Raw genomic sequence first — 17,638 nt, 5'->3', positions numbered from 1 at the left:
GAGCTTCCTCCTTTTCGCGAAAGCTGGCCTCGGTGGCGGTGACGAGCTCCTGTGCGCGAAGACAGACGGTATTGCGCCGGGTTTCAGTCCAGCTGACTTTGTTGACAGGCCCAATGAACGCATTATCGACAGGCTATGGTTATAGTATTCATCACGAAAGTGGTCAGAGCATAGCACTGTAGTCTTTGAGGGCTTGAAATCCCTTCGCTTCACAGCAGCGACCCACCTCGCGGAAAGCTTATTATTTTGCGGGAAATTATGAAAGACCACATCGTCGCGGCCGCTGGTGTTAGTGCAGCGGAAGGCTGCGCAGAACGCCGGCATGATGGTCCACCGCTTCACTCGATGCTGCCCACGTTTCTGTACGTCACCACAAACATAAAAAAAGCACAAATACAGGAACACACGGCAGATCGAAGCCGCTTACGATGGCACGCACACAGGAACAAGCACGGTCGCAGAGGCTGCGTGGCGACGGAACACCAATGTTTACGTCACCACCCCACGGTTTCCGGTTTCGGCTCGCATCGTCAGGGTCATCAGCAGCGCTCGGCGGACAGCGGGGGGCGGAGCTACCGCTCAATTTTAAACGCCGATTACGTCGCTCCTAAGTGATTAGTATGCAAAAAAATTTCACCCGCATGATTTTTAAGGTTCCCTCATCCATACGTGAGCATCTTAATGAATTCGAAAATCTCTTCAGCTTCCCTTTAAGATTTGATACTTTGGGATCTAAAACTCTTAATGTGAATCAGTTTTGTTCAAAAAAATTTATTTCCAGTTATTTTCAAGCTCTGTTTTCGAAAGTAATCGTTCAAATGATTATGCTGTTAATACTGCTGAAAAAACAAATAGAACATTCATTGTATACACACAGGGCCACTGCTGTGCTTCAAAGCAAGCAAGTAAAGGTGAATAGCAGGCTTCGGTCCCAAGCACTGACATGACACCCTTTTTTCTTATTGTTCACTCCCTTTTCCGTTGCTCACACGAGCTAGAATGAATGGGGCCTAGAAAATATTTTAATTCACTGTGGAATTCTGAATTCATGACTATTTGCAAAATTGTAGACGCGTACAGGACGCAAAACGACAGGACAACGGTTAGCACTGCCGTTTCCTGTCTGCTTCTGTTATTTCGCTTGTAATAATGAATTGAGAAAGCCACTGCCAACTAGCCCAACTAAACACTTTAACGTTCGCTATAAAACAGGTACACGTCTTCCCTTCATCAGAATTTGTCGGGTTAGTTGGTGGCCACCTGCCACGGTGGACAGTTTGCTCACTATCGGGTGGGCAGGTTGTGATGACGCCGCAAGGTCACATTACACACTAGATAGCCGCTTCCAACAAAACCCCGACACGGTCTACACAGCCCTTCGGTGGCCACTATTCTCGGAGCCAGTCCCATGTCTTGCACTGGTTTCTCTGCGTTCCATGTCCTGAAACGGTGTAAAGGGTGGGACGACTAATTATGAATACAGGAGGGTCACAGCAACTGCCTCATTTTTGGTGAATCCCTTAACCGCGCAGTTATCTGAAAGATAACGTCAAAGAGGGAGGGAAGTAAGAGGCGCCTTAACGAAATGCATCTAATTAATTTTCTACCACCTCGACATACTTAATGCGCACTGGCATCACACATGGGCGTCTTCTGCGCTTTGCTTCCTCTAAATATGGCTGCCGCGGCCGGAATCCGATCACGTGTCCTTGCGCTCAGCAGCCGAGGGCCCTAACCACCACGCGACGGATGCTTGACGAAGAGGAGGGACGCCCATGTAGTTTTAGTTAGCATGATTTCATCAGTAATTCAACTGCCATTTCCATCCGCGTGAACCGGACGAGAACCTTTTCTTCAAACGGCCCATTTCGTGACTTTGTAATTGCAACCGCATCACTACAGCGCCACGAACATATTCTCTCTACCAGAAGCATTGATAACTGGTACATTCCGCGCTTTCGAACTAATTATAAAAATCAGTCACTTAAACATAATCTCCCTTCGGTTCTAAACACATGCATATTTCCTACTAAGCCTACGATAAACCAGTTGAGGCAGCAATTTCTTAACACATTAGGACAAAGTTTTAAACATTACCTTGAATGTTTCTCACTTCAAAAATGCTGGTTTTGTTATGTCTAATGTAGTTGTTGCTTTTGAAATTAAAGATGTGTAAGCTGGTTTTTCTTTTTTATTATTTCCACTTATACATGCAGTATGTTTTTCTTTATGTGCCACATTATAAAATGTCTGACTTCGTATTGAAATTAGTATAATAATGAACTTTGAAAATGTTGTCTCTCCTGCATCTAGAATGTAGACTAAACATCTAATGTAATACGCTCATTGATGACTGACTGCACTATTGCAATACTAACGGCTTGTCTACCTACTTGATTTGTATTGCGTGTCCTCATGTATGAACATGTCAGCTTCGATTTTATATTTGTTTTTCTCCCTTGGTGTTTGTATTGCCACGCTGGCCTGCCTTGTTGTGGTCTCTTGGGCCCTGTCAAGCTGCCTCGAGCAGCTTTTTGCCCAAGAGTTCCTACCATGCATATGGTGAAATAAACGAATTGAATTGAATTAAACACACACACATCGCCTTGTTTAAGCTCGTCCTGAGGCACCCTCTAGGTCAAACACAGGCTAACAACACTACAGCGCGTTTGATACAATGGCCTCAAGGTTTAATCTGTGGTTTCAGCAGGCAGCTCGGATCTATGTTGAGTAAAAAAAAATATTCCGAAACATATAGCCAACATCCTGGACAATATTTTAAGCAAGTACAGAGCTGCTACCTCCCTCTTTCTGCCCGCTCGAAATTTGCGCTTTTTTGTTGCACACCGTCAGTCGGCTTCCTCTACTGTTTCAGATTCACTGACAATTACTACTGCTTTCAATGCCTATTTTCACTCCGTGTTCACAGTGAATAACTGCACGGTTCCTCTTTTAAGTTGTGGCTCGTATCCTCCCGCTGAAGATGTCGTCTCTTGCGCAAGTGTTTTGAATATCATCCTCCAATTAGATATTAAAAAGAGCTGCAGCCCAAATGACATACCCAACTCCTTCTTTGTTCGCTACTCACTCTTGACAAGCAGATATCTCACCACAATCTTCCATAAATCATTATCCACCAGCACTGTTCCCCACTCCTGGAAGCTTGCAAAGGTAACTCCGTTGCACGAATCCAGTAGCATTCAACTACTGTAGAACTACAGACCTATTCCCTAACTGCCCATTCATGTCAGTTATTTGAACGTATAATTTTTAAACACATTATAAAATTTCTTTAAAAACACAATATCCTAAACAATTACCTGCATGGTTTCATTCGAGGATTAAGCACTACTATGCAACTAATCGAATTTATGCGTGACATTGTTCAGTCATTAGACCTAGGTGGGCAAGTTGACGGCATATTTGTTGACTTGTCCAAAGCTTTCGACACCATCCCACACCCAAAACTCCTCCACAAACTTGACTCTGTTCTAAATAACCCTTCCCTCGTTGGTTGGATATCCAGCTTCCTAACCAAGCGTTCTCAGCCGGTATACATCAATTCGTCTATTTCCCCCCCGTTAGTGTTTCATCCGGCGTTCCCCAAGGTTCTGTCTTAGGCCAGCTTCTTTTCTTGTTATATGCGTATTAATGATCTGCCACTTTGCCTATCCGTTAAAATTTGTCTTTCGTGTGATGATTGTGTCCTGTGTCATAGCATTAACACACCACTTGACCATGAACTGCGTAACGACTCATTTACTAAATTTTGCCGGTGGTGCAAAGAATGGCAAATGAATACTAATTTCTCTAACACCGCTTCCATGTCCTTTTCTAGAGGCCCATCTCCTTCACTCTTCACGTGAATTTTTCACGGTCAGGATTTAAAAAGAGTAACAGAATTTCGATACCACGGTCTTCATTTTTCTCAAGGCATGTCATGATCGCAACACAATGATATCATATCTAACAAAGCTTTTAAACGCCTCGGGTATCTCCATCATACATTTAGTAAAGCCCCGAAGATACCAAACTGCTCGTCATAAGAAATCCGATATTAAAAAATTAGGATCAGTTCAAACGAAATCAGTTCAAAGTTCGCTTCATATTTCACAACTACGGCCGAGATTTTCCCCCTGTTCTCATTATACAACCTCAGGTCTCACATCACTATCATCTCACCGCCGCCGAGAATGTTTGCAGTTTTTACACACACTGATTCATTCTCAGCGCCTTCCTTCACTGAACAATTATTTTTGAACTTTAGCAAAACTTCCATCAGTAGCAGTTCCCATAGCGTAAACCTTACTCCTTCCTTTTGCCGCACTGATGAGTTCAAACACTGATTCTTTCCCCTGGCCATTGAGCTCTGGAATTCGCTCCCTGGAAACGTCCGCTCGCTACACATTGAGTTTTTGGTGGCCATCAATTGTTAGTGACATTTTTGCATTATTTGCGTTTTACATGTTTGTGTTTTTCTAGATGACTTTTTTCTCCCTGCCCGCTCCTGCTATTGCCTTATTAAGGCTTTAGTATGTATAAACAAATAAAATAAATAAACACACACAAGCCTGGAAAGCATTTAAAAGAGGATTTGAAAGCATTCCGCACGTTATCTAAACGTGTAAGTGTTCACCGACTCTATGGCATGCTGTGCTTCTAAAAGAAACTGTGCACCACAAAACCTTTGCAGAAAAATATATTTATTTGCTCTCGGGAGACAAAAAAGTCCTTTCGATGCAGTTCGCTGACTTAATGAATTGGACCATATAGTTGTCTTGGCTTTGATACAAGGTTTTCGCCAGACGGGAAGCCACTGTAGTCCAGCATGGCGTTATCGGTTACATTCAGTGGTGCTCACGAAGTGAGCAAGTGACGGAACAGCCTCAAGGTGTTTGCATACGCTTTGGCAAGACTTGTGTTCGTCTGGGCAAAACGTTCCTCATTGGTGTTGTTGAAAGCACACATGGTGGCAGTGTTCTGAAATTCCGTGATGTCAGCCAGCTGCGCATAAAGAATTCAGTTGAATAGAACATCCCAACCACATTCCATTATCAAAATATGCAAATTAAAATCATTTTAAATAACCACACACCGGTAGTCACGCACGATTTCCGAAGGCGCCGCAAAAAAATACTGCTCTTAGCTGAAACGTTTCATTTCCTCTCTGCAGGCAACGCAAAAAAGTCTTCTGTTTGTTCCGACATTTTGCTGGTCCTCTAGCACCGTAGTTAAAATGCAAAGTACGAAACTAAGCTCAGTCACCAAAAAAAGAAGGCTACCACACTTCTTATCTTATTTTTTCGAACTTTCCCGCTAAAGCTTTTCCCCTCTTACTGTCCTTGATATCTGGCTTTCCCAAGGTTGGTGTGCTGTATTAAACTTAAATTTTTGCTTCCGTTCAGTTCGAAGCACTCATTAATACTTCAATACGTCTTGTAGATAGCAATAATTATTACCGGTTCGGTCGTTCGCTAGCCGGACTCACAAGGGCAAAATAAGAAAGTTTAGAGCTGCGTGTAATGACTGTGGCCATAATGTGCTACAAATGCACTCACCGTGAAATACATGGCCATGGCTTTTTCCTGTGGAAGAAAAATAGACGAATGCACTGTAAGTTGGCCGAGTTGTTATTGGGCGTACTGTCATGTGCTCAATACTGACCCGCTTTTTTATTATTTTAATGACTGATGCAGCACGAAATACAATGCGAAACTGTGAAATTTCAAATCCTGCAGAGATCTTTTTGTCAATGAAAGATACACATTTCTTCTCTGGAAGTTTTAATAATGCTCAACAATTAATTGCCACAATTTCGCCATCGACAAAGATAAGTTTTATTGCATTCTATTGCTTAATTAAGTATAGAGCGCGTTAATGGGGTATTGAAGACCACTTAATCCAATTTTTTCCGTAGTAAAAGGCGACTCTATGACTCTTTCTGGGAACGATAAAACTTTTTCGGCAGCAAAAGACGCCTTTACTGCTAAGGAAGTTCTATTTACTAATTTTCCAGCCACTCTTTCCAAACTAGGGACGTCTTCACCAAAAAGAATTCAGAGATCACCATTTTGTAGTGAATGACGATTACGCCTAGCCTCAGGGATCCGCGGCAAATGCGTCGCCGCACGCAGTTTACTTGCGAAGTCTGCTGGTGATGCCGACAGCTGTAAAGTCGTCCACAGGCCTGCCTAAGCGCTCGAACTACGCCCCGTATGAGTTCCGCAGCGCACAGAGCGACCTCTAGTGGCAGCGCATGTCTGATGTTCAGACCATACTCATAGATGCGCTATCTCAAACCAGGCGCTACCGCTAGACGTCGCCCTGCGCGCTGCGGAACAAATAGGGGACGAAGTTCAAGCGCTCTAGACAGGTATGTGGACGACTGTACTAAATTTGTCATCTTTTTCTGGTTTATAAAGCTCCTGTTTCAGAGAAGGTACTCTCTTTTTTCCTTTGAACGCGGTACAGGCCGACATAAGTTCGTCCTCAGAGCCCCTCTGATCCCTGTTACTTGTCGCGTTGTCATGCTCCAAGCGAAAATCACTTAGACAAACTGCATTTGCGATCTAGTTTGATGAATGAAAGTCGTAATTATCAAAGGGTGTTTTGTTGCGGCATGTTAATCTATTCTTCTTCCTTTTTATGGTCGTTGTTTTTCAACATTGCAAGTTTTCCTCCATATGTAGGTTCAGAAACAAAATGTGCAGAGTGAAAATGGCCAGAAAGTTTTACAAACATAATTTGCTCAAGGTGTTCACAAGAGTTATGAGGTCTTTAAAGATAGAAATTAAAAGTGCAGTTAGTGACAGTGGGTCGATACAATGCTTTTTTTTTCTATCAACGCCTGTCGATGGGAAAATGACTGTGTAAAACTTCAGAAGATGCACAGACATTCCCTTTTGGAGAAGTACAAGCATTTTTTTTTTCACTCAACTGATCTACACCGGTCGCCCATTTCGGAAGTTTCTATTACTCCCAGCGAAGAAAAATTCCCCAACTATATCAACAATAATTCTTCCTTTTCTAACTGGAACAACTTTTAAGCGACGAACGATTTTTTTACCTACAATTTATTGAATGCAGGCACACATGGGGTGGTATTCTCCCGATGTCGCCTTTTGCGACATGTCGCATTAGGGCGGGGCCTAAAAAAGTGCGTACAGTTGCTCGCGGAAACGGAAAACGCCGCTGGCACTTTTGTCGGCGGTGCTTTCATTCACTCCGAGAAGCGACAATTTACTCCTGTTGATTCACTGGCAACAGTAGTTTCGTATCTCTGATAGCAAGAATCATGGAGGAAGGAAAAAGAGAGGAGAGGCCCTTTCCACACAACACCATGGGAGAAAAATGTGGAGGAAATCACGTGGTTTTTTCGCGATCGGGAGGCCATCTAGTCCGGGCAGCTTAGCAACGGCGTCGTAGTTGCTGCTTGCAAGCCGGGCGGTAGCAGACGGTCGCGGCGTAGCATTTGCGATGCGGCGTAGGCGTACTTTTCTCAACTGCTCGAGTTTGTTTTTGATCGTGCACACAGGCTGAAGTTGGCACCGTTCACTCATATCTCAGGTGGAATTCGCTGCAAAACTCTCGTTGTTTGCGTGCATTGATTTCAACGTGCTCGGCGACCACGGTCGCACGGGCATTTCGCATGGGCGTCCGGAGGGGGGGGCAAGGGGGGGCGGCTGCACCCCCCTGGAAAATCACTCACTCGAACCGTGAGTGATGGCCGCACGCCAGGGGCGGTGGTGCGCTCAGCCAAAAGGGTAAAAGCAGCCCCGCTTCGACGCTTGGTCACATCTGCGAAATGCCGCGTCCGGGCGCGCGTCGTTCCGCCGTTTTCAAACCACGCCACCGCCAGCTCTGCTGAAGGACGACCTGTTGCAGACATGCAGCGGCACCGGCGAGCATGTGCTTCGAGCCGTCTTGAGATGGGTGTCTGTTTCTTTGATCTCTAGAGAGATAGCGACACGGAGGCAGACAGTGCACAGGGCACAGGTCGCTCGCTATAATCATGATACGTTCGTACGCCGGCCACCGATGAATTCTTGAGGGGGGAAGGACAAATCAGCCGTGTCCACCCCCGCTTTGTCGGGCTGCTCAGGGGCAAGCGGGCGACGAGTTGGCGCCGCCGCCGCTCGCTGTCTCCTCCGATCCACGGGAGAGCTCAGTGCGGTAGAAGCGCCGCTTTCAGAACCTTCGGCAAAGGGGATTAGCTGCTTTTGTTCACGGCGACGCAGTCTCCAGAGGCGCCCCCACACCAGCGTTCCTTGCGTCTTCTCCGAAAACCAGCGCCTTTGGTCAACGCAGCCCGATGGCGCCTGCCTGGCTCGCCTGTCACCTCTGGCTGAGCCTCAAATCACAACAGCGCCCATGTACTGTGCGTGTCAGTGCATGGTAAAGAGACCCAGATGGTCGACATTATCCGAAACTCTGTACTACTCCGTCCCTCATAGCCTGAGTCGTTTTGGGGCTCTGAACCCCATAAAAGCACAAAAACAAATTTTCCGACCGAATTAGTTGCGGGTGTCCCTTCCCCTCGGAAGTCGCGCGGCGTTCCTTACACCCCAAAAGTGCGCATTCGTGGATATTGTGGCAAGTAAGCCCTTGCACGTGTGCGCGCCTCTGTGTTTGTGCTTCGGTGTTTTTAGTGGCGGGTTGTCAACGAAGGTGAGAACAACCAAGACAGCGGACGAGAAAACGACGAGCGGCGAGCAGTGTGTGTGCGGTTGCTCGACTGTGCGGATGCGCGAGCAAGATGGAGCGAGGTGTATGAAGCTGCGAGCGTGCATTTATCTTGTAAATAAGTTTTCGTTGTATATATAGTCATCTTTTGTTTTCAACGTACTCGTTCAACCATTTTTCCAATCAATATATATGATGACTGTGCACTGAGAGCGTGTAATGAAGCACAGAAATGAATTTATCACCCGTGTAACTACGCAATTCGCCCAGAAAAATCCGAGGCGCCTACAGTTGCTGTTCAAGGAAGACTGACTGAGTGACTGTAGTTGCGTGTTTGTGAACATATTGCGCTGTGTGCTGGTCATCAATTCGGGTGAGTCGAGAACCCGTATGCAGTAAGACTGAGCACTTAGAGTACTGATAGTATCTTTTTGCATTTTTATTAATTTTAATTGTTTCTTTGTTGATAAACTCCAATGTATCTCTACAATCCGCGCTTTAATTTGCTGCTTGTAATTTTCTTTCATGTGTGTATTTTACTTATTTTTTATTTATATATAAATAAATAAATTTACTCCGCAAATAGTGCCTTTTCGCTACGAATATACCCCCCCCCCCCCCCTCCGGCGCCAACAACCAATGGGGCCCCCCCCCCTGCAAAACATTTTGCGGACGCCCTTGGCATTTCGTCTACTGCGTCACTTCTCGGAGCCGTCGGGAGACCGCCGCTGCATTCGCGCTGTTCGTTCACCAGTGATTCAATACGGCATGCGCTAGAGAGGTCGTCGGCGTATTGTGCGGACGTTTCACGTCCTGTGCGTGCAGTGTGCGTGTACCATTCGCGCTCCCGTTTCCATCGGCACTGAATCCTCGTTGCTATTAGGCGTGTTCTTGCAACGCTCCAGTGATCGTCACTGGTGTTAGTGTAACTGTCATTTTCGTTTTTCGCGATTGCGCTTGTGTGAGCGGCGGGGGCCATGACATGGGCGGAGGGCGGTATTTTAAAGGAAGCATGCAGCTGCATGCGCTCACTTTGCAGAAACTTTATTACCCGCCCGTTTCAAGCGTGTAACGTTTGAAGCGTCTAGCGAGCTCTAGCTTCTGGGACGTGCCGGGCTCAAGTGTATTCGTTCATATCGTGGCCAAGTCTGTTTCTGGTGGCGCGCTATGCTTAGACCGGTTTCCTGCTGCAGGTTTGCAATTGCTTTTCTATCTGATGTCATAGTCAAGAAGTGCGAAAAAGGCGAAGCTCTAACTGAATTAGGGGGCCTTTTCTCACGTGTTTATTGTGCCCATGTCCTGTGATTGTTTTTTTGGGGTAAAAAGTACTTCGTGAAATGAGGACCCACATGTGCGCTGAATTTCATTGATGTCTGTGGTTATGTTGAAGAAAAATGATTTGATGCATTCGATCATTACGTACAATAGATCAACTTTCATTTTATGTGTTGTCATCACGAGTAAAGTGTGCTACTATGCAGTGACTTTAGAAGCTAGTATTTCATCAAGTAGCGAAAAGCGGTGCGTACAGCTGCAGCTCTGCACATTAAACATGAAACACGGCATTGAAATGATGCACAACACCGTGAAACTTATACTGCAGTCATTGGGTACTCCTAAACTTCTAGAAGTCTGAAAAGCTACGGTAATATATATTATGCACAATACTAGATCTGTGGATATGTGAAACATGCTATGTTGCCATGCTACAAAGGATGGATTTATGGAGAGGGGCAGTCACATTTTAAACATTTATTTCTTGGACTTTTTTCATTGAGAAAAGGTGTTCAGAATGGTTATCTTGTGTAAAATTTCAGATAAACCCTCCCCTGCTGTCTACTATATGCACTTTGGCCCTCTCCGTTTCTGTCACCTGCGTGAGTGGCTCTTGGAGTTGTGAATCAAAAGTCATTGCTGGCACGGCCACCAATACAACACGTTATGATATTACATTTTGCGTTCAGGGTCAAGAACTCAAACTTTTTAGTATACTTGCCCATCCTCACTGCTGCATACGAGAAAGCATTCCTTGCATCACCAGCCGCACGAAAACATGCTATGAAGATAAGTATAGTATTTTTGGCCAATAACAAAGTACTGCAGAATTTTTCCTACCCTCACTGCTGCAGCACAAGGCAACGTTGACACAGCCAGCTTCCCAAACATATGCAATGGAAGCAGATGGCAACATTCAGCAGCAAGAGCTGCATTAAAAGGCAGGTTGAACACTAAGGTGGGGTGTGACCATGCATGGCAGCATTGTTCACGACTCAGCCGAAAGCAGTCAAGTGCACACTCATTCAGCATAAAACTGAGAGGTTTGTGCTATCCTCCAGAGAGCGCGATTAAAGTGCGGCCAGTAGCAGCACACTTTTATGCGAGCATATAGCATGCAAACAACCCAATATCAATAACCTTGCTCAGGGATCTCATGCATGAACCTCTAAACTCATTCTAGCAAAGAAGGATTTTTTTACAACCTCATGAGCACATTTGACAGCTGTCCACTCAAAAATCATTATGCTCTCAAATAGAAAGTGTTGCAGAGCTCCATTCAAATATAAGTCTCGTGCAAGCAAGCTGTACATGAAAGGCTTCCAGGGTAGCCATATACTAAAACATTTCAGGAAGCTTAAGTTTAAAGGGAGCACTTTACACTGCATTAAGGTGGGATAGTTTGTTGGGAAGCTTCATGAAATACACTGTGAGATCCAAGACACACAGCATTAAAAAAAAGAAAAAAGAAAGGAAGAAGAAAAAAGAAAGTGCTTTCAGGCAATCGGTATGTGAAATCTCTTAATTTTAGAACGTTCCCCAAAGCTCTTATAAAATTTGACAAAATGTTTTTGCAGAAATGACTAAAAAAACCTGAGCTACTGGTGACTATTGCATGCCATACTCAGTAAAGAATGCAGGGGCTCGTTCGGTTGAATGTGAAATTTACCGTTGATTTTATATGCGACTATTGTTGCGTATACCTTTATGCACTCTCTGTAGTTTCTACCGGCATCTTGCTTACACCTGCGATTAATTCGATCCCGACTTTACGTATTCATTGATCACACACGCCCTTAGGTTATTCTAAACTCAAGGTAGACACGTGCGCCGAAGCAGATGAGTAAAATTCTTTCACAATACAGCCACTACCAGTGGCGTAGGCAGAGGTATTTTTCAGGGAGTGTTATACGCCGCTGGTAAAAAGAAAGAGACCCTGCACTTAAAGAATACCTTAGAGATTTTTCTTCTTTAATAAAGGCGAAGGGTTAGTTTTGTTCACTGCAATATCTATATAAAGATACGTATACACACAGGATCCCGAGAACTTCTACATAAAAAACATTGATTTTCTCACAAAAAACAACTCATACGGAAAAACGTGGCTATTTACAATATTTTCACATCATATACAACAACACAAAAGCTTCTGCTCTACAACAAAGTCATCAACTGCAAACAAATGGCATTTGTCAAAACTTCTACCCCGTACATGCAAACCTGCGGGGGCCTGTGCCCATGCGGTAGCACGCTCCTTCGTTGGCTTTGAAACGCGCGCGCAATCGGCGCGGCGGTGAAACGTCAGCATGACGTCAGCCCGGACAAGATGGCGCCGAGCTTGTTTGCGTCTTCACAAAATGTCACGTGACGGCCTCTCCTCAAGGCAAGAATATTTGCATCACATGACGTCTAATGTTCAAAAAACTTTTGCGAATTTAATATAAACTCGCTTTACGTCATTTAAGTCTATAAAACACCGCGAAAAAGCTCCAAATCTATTTTTGTTTCGTTTCGGACGGTTGTGCTAGGTTTCGGCTTCGTTTCGGGCAGTTGCAGTCGGTAGCAGTGTAGCTGGAGATCCCATTAGGCTTGCGCGCTGCAGAATCGAGAGCGTATCTCAAAAACTAGGCTGAATTGCAGCTTAATCTTTATCGTCGAACCAAGGTAAGTCATAGCGAAAAGCAACAACACCAGTAGCTGCCGGTAAACATGCCGACCGGAATCGCAAGGACTGCTGAATTGGCTGAAGCGGGCGGCTCTCGCTTGGAAGGACGCCGCCATGTTTTCATACTAAGGGCGCAAAAGCCGCAACTGCTGATTGCGTTCGTACGCTAACGCTCATGGAGGAGTTCTTTCCTTCCTCCATGCTAACGCTAGTTCTCCATTAGCGTTCTGCGTATGCGCACTCTAGACCCGCTATACCGCTATGCACGCAATTAGGCAAAACCGGCAATACTAAAACTCTCTAATGTTCAGTTGTAGGTTTGTAAAAGTCGTCACATTGCTTGAAATCCTCCTTGGCTCGTGCAGACACTGTTTCGTTGCACTAACGTGCATTAAAACGCCTTGAAGGGTCATGTAGACGCGAGCGCAAGCGCTGCCAAGGCCATCTCGTCGCAGCGGGCAACGTCTGCTTCGTCGTCTGTTTACGACGGTGCAAAGTAAGTTCGCATGGCGAGCAGCAGTCCGGCTCAGCAGACGGTAGCCACAGTGCTGTGCTCTTCGACAGCCGGTAATGTGGCCGACAAGATTCGTTGGGCAAGGCGAACTGGTCGCGATGTCCGCGGACACGCCACTCATCTTCGCAACTCAAAAACCTGGCAAGGAGAGTGGGATCCATGGCGTCTCGTATCAATTTCGTAACCCGTCGCCCGCGCGAATCGCTTCAGCGCATTCCGTTGTTCGACTAAGCGTAGTAAATTGGGGCGACGTCACGATGACGTAGCAGGAAGGCGGATCCGTGTCGTCACGCCGCCGTCACCGCGGCTCGAGCCAATCAGCGAAGAGCGAATGCGACATGTCGCAAAAGGCGACACCGGGAGAATACCACTCATGCTTAGTATCCTTTGAATATTAACTGCTGCGATGTCAGTGCACGTTATTCCGGAGCCCTTCACTACGGCGTCCCTCATAGCCTGAGTTGCTTCGGGACGTTAAACCCCAATAACCAAATCTAAACTACTTCTTAAAAAACGAACGCTTTCTACTATGAGCACAGCAGTAGCCAAGCGTCCAATGTCTTTCGGCGTCCTACATGACGAGCCCAACGTCAGAGACTGAACGACGTCTTACCAGGTCATTCCCCTCGCACAACCTTCGGATGACGCAAGTGGTGTCCCGGCACCTAAGAGCCCTCCCGGCGTCGAAAAATCTTCCGTTCGCCTACAACGCAAGGCAAGTTGGTTAACCCCTCTTTCATATCATGACCATGTAAATAAATGAAATTCGTGTTAAATGATCAATCATCCAGATCACGAACCGGGAATCGGATACCATGCACAGTTTTACGCAAAAGCCAAGCAGAAACGTTTAGCCAGAACATAATCATTTACTTACCAGGAATATTTTTGTGTATAGCGCTGTACGAGCGCTGATTTTATGTCATCTTTGTTAAGAGCTACTTACGCGAACTCCTGTACGCCCGTGGCTTCTGTGTTTTGATCCGATACGCATCATTCTGCTACCGCTTCGACGAAATGACGAATAGCTGGATTTAAAGCTAGATGCTAGATTTTTCTCACTGAGTTTAATTTCCCAGAAAACTGCTCCTGATGTTAATGTCACTGTATGCATGTGTTCCAGCTCACAAAATGTACTGCAAGAGTTTATTTCTTTGTACTATCCGTCGAGTTATTCTGGTATGTATCATCTGATTCTCGCTCCTGGGCTGGCGTAGAGAAATTGCTGGTTGTAGCGGGTGCTTTTGGAAATCTCTCCTTGTCTCACTTTGTGTTTCGACACCATATAACGCATCCGGTTAGTTTTTGTACCACAAAAGCTTCAAGTGGGCGCACGGGAAAACTGCGCGCTCATGGGGGCTTTAAAATCACAGAGCTACCAGTTTTTACTAATCTTTTAATCCCTACTCAAAAGCCTTGACAGATAGATGCAAAAATTACAATAGGTTTGCTAACTGACTAAAACATCTAGCTGCGTACGTTCTCTGAGTTGAAATTTATGAACGTTGCGCTCAAAAAGAGCCTGCCTACCTAATGAAGTAGCCTGAACAAACAAATATTTCTTTAAATCTGCCACAGTAGCTGAATGGTTAAGTACTTTTTCAAAACCGAATAGAATACAATTACTGTAGCTTTTCTACCGAATCGAGTACGAATAGTGCACCTAATAAGAGAATCGATTACGAATAAAATATTTTTTTCGAATATTCGATACTTCATCAAATATTTGTACAAAATGTATATCGTACTAGACAGTGAGCCGCTTGCAGCAGCATTGCAGTACGGTGTTATAAGTGAGCAATTTATAGCCACAGTGGTCAAAAGACGAAACACTGGTCTTCGCCAGGTACGCAACATGAAGTCATAGTATTTATCTTATTACGTCATGTCATCGTATAAAAAAATTACTCTTCGCTACTGATGACGACAGTTCCTAAACTAGCGCCACATCTCAGTATATGAGAGGCGCAAGAGGTACTTGTGAGCTATGGCCTCCTAGATTGCCTGATGAATTGTTCCTGATGCAAAACGCATGAGACGCTTGCCATGAGAATGGCTTTCAATCAGAAATAAAGCATGACGTTAACGATAATGGTGTCTGTGGTAAATTCTCAGTAAAAAAAAGCACTAGAGGAGTGAGAACTGCGTGGTCTCAATTTGATGCGTCTTTAAAGCACTGGCGGCAACTTCACACAGCTTGATTTATAAACATCATATAGCATTATTCACTCAGCAGTGTGCATGTAACTGGAATAACCTGCCGAAAGGTACTGTTTTGTTCCTTGTTTTCAGGTGCTTTTCTTCATCACCGCTACATTGTGAGCCGCTACGCCTCCCCCTCCCCTGTGCACTCTCATTCCGGTAGCGAAATAGCGATGGAAGACATGTCTTACCGCGGTGGAGATGGAGAGCCGGATGCACGAGACTTCATACTTGAGCTGCTCATCGCTTTTATCTGCACGAAAATACATTCGGCGGATAATGCACTTATCACATAAAAACGAGTGAAGCCCCGTTTTGAGCTATTCAGTGACAACCCACAGGAGCTTTGTTGAATTAACACCGTTCGGCCTCTGAATGGTCTTTCGGCGCGGGTTTGCTTTAATTAAGGCTTTTGTTGTCGAATGGCACCTACCCTGACAAGGGATTGGCCAGAGCTTTCTGCATTCCATGCTAAAAAAGCGGTGCCCTACCACACAAAGTTTTGCAAGTAAGCGAGTACCTGCTTTGAATCCTTGCGCCAATACCATCGACATTGAGGGCAGTAAAATTTGTAGAAACGTCATTTCACTCTGTCAATGAGTGATTTCTTTCTCCCTGGAGTGTTTAGTTTACCCGGGTTGTTGAATTAAACTTCTTATTAAGCAGCAAGGGGTCTGACTCTCAGACGATCAGTCACAAACCAATGGGCACCGGATGTGGCGCCGTAACCGAATGGCTAATATCTCGCCTGGGCTTCCCACCCTCTTCCTCCTAAGTCTGTAGCGCACATCATCAGCCTGCATACTCACCGCATAGCTCCAGACGGCCAGCAATGCTCAGGCCAGCGACTGTGACGAGCAGCACACAGACCAGGACTGTCCTCATTATCTGGCTGTCTGCAACGAAGGCTTTCCAAGTGAAAGAGTGCGAGTGCCAAGAAAAAACAGCGTGCTGCATTTTATACGCATGAAAACGTTGCCCCCATTGGTTTGCAACCAAAGCCATGGCTCCTCGGCAATGGCTCCTCGGCAGCCATTTGCGTCTGAGAGGAGAGAAACCAAAACAAGGCTCCTTCTCCGCTATTGGCCGCACATGGAGTCAAGACAAACCATTGCAACGCATGCGTGGTCGTTGACGTCGTCAGCAGTATTCTTCCGCTCTTTCTGGCGCGCCGCCAGCATGAGCGAACACGCGCCGCACCTTGAAGTAGAAGCCGCACATGAGGAAATCAAGGGTACCAACCGATCGCCACCGAGGACGCACACGCCCCTGCCCTTTGGTCGCCTGCGTTGGTTGCGAGACGCCCTGAAACCAACCCCGCGACTTTTCTACCTCTCCTAGAACGACTGCTGCAGTATAAGATGAAGTGAGAGACGGTTGCCTGCTGTCTGCCACAGGTTAGAGGTGCTGTAGTGTGTGATTTCGATGCGAGCACGCACTGCGGCAACACACGTCCCTTTTTATTCCTCTCTTTACTCCCGCTTCGACATTGCTGCACTTCTTGCCTCTTTGTTTCCACGTGGCAAAATGGGCACCATGCGCAGCTGAGCGATTCTGAGCGAGGTCACTACGGCGTGGCTTGGTTTTGTGACCTTTTCCTTATTAGCTCTTTTATAAGCTGCACTCCAAGCACAAAAAGGTCTATATGGGAGTAAAATCAGAGTAAGCTGTCCTCAAGTGTACTCCTTTTTATAAAATGGAGCGCGCTAGAGGACCATTTACATCCTTTTTACACCTTTCTGTTTCGAATGTATGAAGTGGGAACAGTCGAGGTGACGAGTAATTATTGCTTTCGCACGCTTCTAAAGTGCTGCGTCTCTGTGTCAGACTGCGTAGGTCTTATTTTTATGTTCATTCAGCTTACAGCACCCGCAGGTGTCTGCGTGATACCTTCACTCCTTTCTCTTTATTTGTTCGGTCGGGGTCTTGCCTTACGACTGTTTATCACCTTGCTACGCTTCAGTGAAATTCCTGAAAGTTTCAGAACAAATATTAATTTCCAATTTCACAAACACGTTGACCACGCTGATGACTGTGGGATCTTTTTTTTTTACATTTCTCAGATTTGAATTCGGCCTCATTCCGGTTCTTCAGTGCGTCAAGTCTGGTAGCCTGCAATGATACAGCGGAGTGGGCAGGACGTAGCATAGGAATATCATTTAGGATACATTTCTGAACCTCTCACCAATATGACTCAGTCGCTCATCTCATGACCTCACGATAAATCTTCATAGCTTTCCACTTTGTCTTCGTGCTGTTCTCTCCAAAATATTCTGGCACTTTAATTTTTCGCCGCATCA

At 45.5% G+C, this 17,638-nt stretch overlaps 1 protein-coding gene and 1 long non-coding RNA gene across 2 annotated transcripts in view; one reads left to right on the top strand and one right to left on the bottom strand.

Moving 5' to 3' along the window:
• Positions 1–4,686: 4,686 nt before the first annotated feature.
• Positions 4,687–16,408, bottom strand: LOC149352226 (antimicrobial peptide microplusin-like). The gene is made up of 5 exons (XM_089581391.1): positions 16,148–16,408; positions 15,530–15,591; positions 13,750–13,839; positions 5,559–5,585; positions 4,687–5,004 (listed from the first exon to the last, which is right to left on the bottom strand). Exons 1-5 carry the CDS (start codon positions 16,341–16,343, stop codon positions 4,858–4,860), a joined length of 522 nt encoding a protein of 173 aa, XP_089437517.1. The 5' UTR covers positions 16,344–16,408; the 3' UTR covers positions 4,687–4,857.
• Positions 16,409–16,528: 120 nt separating this feature from the next.
• LOC149352222 (uncharacterized) overlaps positions 16,529–17,638 on the top strand; it is a 38,418-nt gene continuing 37,308 nt past the window's right edge. Inside the window, exon 1 of the long non-coding RNA XR_016290711.1 lies at positions 16,529–16,735. This is a non-coding gene — a long non-coding RNA (uncharacterized LOC149352222). The remainder of the gene's footprint in view (positions 16,736–17,638) is intronic.

Source organism: Amblyomma mixtum, chromosome 3, assembly GCF_055824585.1.
Source record: "Amblyomma mixtum isolate Tamu chromosome 3, ASM5582458v1, whole genome shotgun sequence".
Taxonomy (NCBI): domain Eukaryota; kingdom Metazoa; phylum Arthropoda; class Arachnida; order Ixodida; family Ixodidae; genus Amblyomma; species Amblyomma mixtum.
The sequence above is the reverse complement of the archived record's forward strand: the minus strand, read 5'-3'. Positions and strand labels throughout refer to the sequence as shown.